Source organism: Cricetulus griseus, chromosome 4 (genome assembly GCF_003668045.3).
Source record: "Cricetulus griseus strain 17A/GY chromosome 4, alternate assembly CriGri-PICRH-1.0, whole genome shotgun sequence".
Taxonomy (NCBI): Eukaryota; Metazoa; Chordata; class Mammalia; order Rodentia; family Cricetidae; genus Cricetulus; species Cricetulus griseus.
In genome coordinates this window covers 147,919,395-147,924,662 of record NC_048597.1, presented here as the reverse complement: position 1 = coordinate 147,924,662, position 5,268 = coordinate 147,919,395, and the positions used below count along the sequence as shown (strand labels likewise).

Sequence of the window (5,268 nt, the reverse complement as noted above, 5' to 3'; positions counted from 1 at the left end):
AGGACTTTTAATATCTGATTATGTTAAGAAACGTGGGATAAAAGGTTATCATGTTTCATGTGGTTGAGCCCCAAAATATGCTCACAAATAACAATATAGAAGAAAAGTAGAGGGCTGAGGACATAGTTCAAAGGTCGAGAACTTGCCTAGCATTTGCAAAGCCATGTATTTGATTACCAGAATCTGGGAGTGGGGTTAATTATGGAATGAGGAATGTGATATAATGATGAAAGCAGATTTTGAAGTTATATGCTTTGAAGACAGAGAAATGGGTCACTAGCTATGGGATATTGGAAGAAAATATATTTTCTTCTTTAATGACTCCAGAAGGAACTAGCCTGTTGCTAACATCTTTCCTGCAGCCCCATAAGATTCTATGCTTCTGGAGCTTGAGTAATTCATGGCATCATAAGCCACTGTTTGAAGTTACTTTTACCATAGCAATAGGAAACTCATACAAAGTATATAACTCTGAGAATATAGAATTGAATTCCTTGTTCACTACGGTGCAGTTCCAGGAAGTTGATTAAAAATTAATATTTTTCTCAAGGGTTGAGAAATACATTTTAAAAATCCCACTAATAGAAATAAATGTATGATTTGTAAATTTACCTCAGATATAACTTTGATATAGACATCTTGGGTTCACATCATCTGTAACTTGCTAGCTGGTGTGTGAACTGGACATTTCATTTGGAGAAATGTAAACTATTACACATACTTTCCAGAGTTGTTTTTAGGACCCAGTATGTGAAAGATATGCAGAAGGACAGGGAGACAGCCCCGTCTGTTGAGGTCTTAGAAATGTCACACACCTAACCACACAGGAAAAGGCCAACAAGGAAACAGAAAAGACCTTTGTGGTTATTGGTTTGAAAGGAAGCCCAGACAATGGAGCTACACAAAGACAAGGTCATCTGGGAAAGAACGGTAATGAGACCTGGAACAACTGGAATGGGGTGGGGACAATGCACCCCACCAGAGATGGCAGCATTCATGAAGGAAGTATATCTCCCTGAGAAGTTGGGGAGACCACGAGGACGACAAGCAAGAAATTTTCTTCTAGAAGTTTGTCTAGAATGGAGTTGAATGGCTCAGGGTGAGGCTGGTACCAGGCTATTTCATTTCTGTAGAGTACATTGTGTGAGACAGGGCTGAGGGTGGTGGAGGAATGGTCCTGGTTTTAATTCCAGAAGGGCAGGAGAGCAAATACTCAGACCCCAAGAAGGAGCTCACTGGAAATGCCTCTAAAGAAGCACCCTCATTTCTTCCTTCACCTTGAACTTCCCAACTGTAAAATCTTCTGGGAACCTGAGATACCCCAGACTTCCAGTAGATACCCCAGGCTTCCAGATACCCCAGACTTTCAGCATGATGAGCACTAGAACTCTCTAAGTGGGGAGATGGAGATGTTTGAAGGCAGGAGTTAGGTAGTTGTGTGTTGACCTTTAGGTTCAAAGACTCCCCTTTCCTATGACTCAAACTGGAGAAAGTTCCAACACTGGAATAAGCTGTCAGGAAACCTTCATGCTCCATGTTCCTTCTCTGGAAGCCTTTGAAATTTCTGAATCCTGGGATGAGCAGACATTTCCCACTTAGTATATAGAGAGGTCTCTGAAGGACCAGAAAACTACACCTCACACACTTGCACGCACAAGAGATGAGATAAGGGAGGGAAGCTATCAGACTCAACTGTAGCTAGCCAGCTGGGCAGCCTGTGCTTCCCACATTATCATATATCTGGCTTTTTGAAAAAGAAAAGGGCATTTCCTCCTTGTGCCGATGTTGGAGGTTTCTTCCTGTTCTCCAGTTATATAAAAGGACCGAGTGGCCATCCTTTACTGTACCTCAAGCCACCATCTATAATCCACCAACATGAATCTAGCAACAAAAATCTGCACACTGCTCATCGTGACCTTATCTTTTCTCTGGTTCGTGGAGGGTGAGTTTCCACCGTGGGAGTGGAGGGAGGTGTTCAGGTGCTATTATCTAAACAAACCACTGTCCTCCAGTCACACTCAGATGTCGCAGCTCAAATCTGAAGACTGAGGTTCTAAGCATTAGAGAGATCATGTGACATACTAATCAAGAAGAAAAGAGAGGAACTGTAGAGAAACAGGACAGCAATTTTCAGACCTCCAGTTTTTGAGATTTTATTCATCGGTTTCCATTTTATTTCCCCCTCTCTTGAAACATTATTATGCTGTGCCCTGCACAACACCCTTTTCCTTCCCCTTTCTTTGTCTCATTATTTCTCCTCCATGTATTTTGCAGGTGTTCAGTCAGAAAGAATCTTTCTTTACCTGATTAACCTCTGCTCACAAAGCTCAATACTACTCACACAGATCCCCTCCCACTTCCAAGGCTCCACTTACCATTTATAGCTGAAAATAGTGAGCCTTCCTCCTCAGGCAGATCTCTCTGCTGAGTCTCCATCTTACACCAGTGAATGCACACTCTGCTTCAAAGTCAGCCTTAACACATAGCTCTCCCTCATGACTAAATGAAAATTAATGACTAATTCCCAGGATTTCTACTGATTAAATGTATTCAAGGTACAATGGTGTTTCTATTTTCCCCTTTTACCATTAAGAAATGTTAAACCATAAAATATTAGAGAAATGTAGGATTATTCTTTTATCAATTTGGGAAAGACCTTTCTAACTATAACTCAAAACCCAAAAGTTCCTAAAAGAAAGAACACATGAATTTGAAAGAGAGCAAGGAGGGCCATATGGGAGAGCTCAAAGGTGGAAAAGGAAGTAATTATATTATAATCTCAAAAAATAATATAAAGAAAGAAAAATCAAAAAAATCCTCATAGTAAAAAGCAAAAAATCAATTCATGTCATGAACAAATGCCTAATGTCCCTAACATACAATGACTTACAATAAAAAAATTTTAAATACACTAATAATCTAATGGAAAAATAAGTCCAAGACATCAAAAGTTTACCACAGTAACTACAAATAACTATTAAATATATAAAAATGTGCTCAGTGTCACTCCTTATATAGCAAAGAGAAGTAATATTAAAAGAACCTATCAGATTGTCAGCATTTAGAAACTAAATAACATGCTACAGTGTCCTGGATGTAGTGAGATAAGAATTTCCTAAAAATTGATAGCAAGAGTATAAATAGTTTCATTTCATTTAAAGTGCATCTTTCAAATCTGTCAAAATGATAGTTTATTTTTTATCCAGCAATTCTGATTATATGAAATCATCTTCGATATATAATCACATGCAAATGAAATTATATACTAACAAACTCATTATATTGTAATGAATAGCATTCAGGATTGTTTACTGTGGAAAGTAATATAAAAAAGTAGAAATAAATGTATATAAGGAATTTATTAATTAAAGCATGCTACAAGCTACAATGGAATATTTTGCTTGCATCATATATTGTTAAAAAAGAAATCGAAGTGCAGATTATGTGTAGTGTTTAGCCATCTCACTGTATTATAAAAGGGAACTCGCTCCAGATCTACTCCTGATACCAAAATCCATGAATGTTCAAGACCCTGACATAAAATTTTGCACTGTGTTTGCCTCTAACCTGCGCACATCTTTCCATATGCTTTCAATAATTATTACTTATAAGTGAACAAACAGGCATTGTATAGATTAAGCATCTTTGTCAAAATTAAGGTGTTCATAGGTGTGTGGGTTAATATCAGGGTTTTACTGATGGAGTAAATGGACAGTATATTCTATGTGTAACACTGAAGCCTCTCTTTGATCTTATACTCACTCGTTCCCATAGCCTTACAGTTCATCCTAAATATCCTATTCTCTCCTTACTCAACAAATACAGGTCTGACCTGTAATGTCTGTGATTTCTCAAAACATTCAAGATGTAAAAGTGGCCAAGGCAGATGCAATGCAAAACATGGTCAGTCATGTTCTACCATATCACAATTTTATGGTAAGTGGAGCTGATACAGACTCCAAAAAAATGCCTTCAAAAGACTATTACTCCTACTAATGCCTAGGATAAAGAACTTAACTTTGTTGAGCCTTGCTAAGTGGTAAGGCAATGAGTAAAATTTGGGGAGGAGGGAAAGGAGTACTTTCTAATTTATCATTGGGGGCCTTGGCATCCAGAGTCAGAGTCAACATGGGAATGTGACCCCAAGGAGCCAGAGAAGGGGATCCAGTGTGAAGGGGTTTTTCTCTTGGCAGTGACTTTTAGGAAGATGTATTAAGATAATCTCCCCCAGCATGTGTAACAGGCTTCTTCTTTATTTTTAGGATCACGCCATATGTCCTCCAGGCAACTGTGTATGACTCACTGCAAGGAAAGACAGGATTACCACAATAAGATATTAACTTACTATATGTGCTGTAATAAAAATTTGTGTAATAGTTTCTAGATGTAGAAGAGTCTCTGGAGGATCATTTTCTATTCAAGATCCAAAATTACACACCAAGCATATGAGGAACTTGCTTTCATACACTGTTTCCACACTGACCCGAGATTCCTGAGATAGCAACAGGGGCTGTGTCTTCATTTCAGTGAAGGACTCCTAACCATACCATTAGACCCTTAAAATCATGACCATTGTAAAATGATTCGTTATTTTTCTCTTCCAATTTTCAATTTCTAGCCTTGTAATAGTCTCCCAAGGGTTTTTATTTTAATATCTGGAATCTGTGAATGCTGCTGTAGATAGCACAAGAGACATTGAAAATGTGATTAAGAATCTTATTAATGGAAGTCTATTTTTTGATTGTCAGGGTGGGTCCTAATTGAAAGGACAAATGTCCTTATAAGATGGGGGGTGAATGGACTATAGAAGAGGAAATGATTGTATGATGGTGGAAGCAGTAATTGGAGTGATATCCCTTGAAGATGAATCAAAGGTTCATGAGCCAATAAATACAGAAGGCCACTAGAAATTAAGAAGGAGAGTGAAATTAATTTTCCTTGGTGCCACGCTGCTACTTGATTTTATCCCTAAAACATTTATTTCTGACTTCAGAGTTCCAAAAATTGAATAAATGTGTGTTGTTTTAAGCAATTAAGTTTGTAGTCATTTATCATATCAATAATAGGAAGTTAAAACAATTCCAATAAGTGTTTAGGAATTAAAAGAATTGGTAATCCTGACCCCCTACTCAGAGGGCAATATAGAATTCTTTGTTCCAGATTTAGAGTAACCTACAAGAGGAGAGGTGTCTTAGTTTGGGTTTCTATTGCTATGAAGAGACACCATGACCATGGCAACTCATATAAAGGAAAAATATTTAATAGGGG

The 5,268-nt window shown here is 37.8% G+C and overlaps 1 protein-coding gene across 1 annotated transcript; it reads left to right on the top strand.

Moving 5' to 3' along the window:
• Nucleotides 1-1,875: 1,875 nt before the first annotated feature.
• Pate4 (prostate and testis expressed 4) lies at nucleotides 1,876-4,384 on the top strand. Its single transcript, XM_027412182.1, has 3 exons — nucleotides 1,876-1,942; nucleotides 3,826-3,936; nucleotides 4,263-4,384. The coding sequence occupies exons 1-3, from the start codon at nucleotides 1,876-1,878 to the stop codon at nucleotides 4,382-4,384; spliced, it is 300 nt and encodes a 99-aa protein (XP_027267983.1).
• The last annotated feature ends 884 nt before the right edge of the window (nucleotides 4,385-5,268 follow it).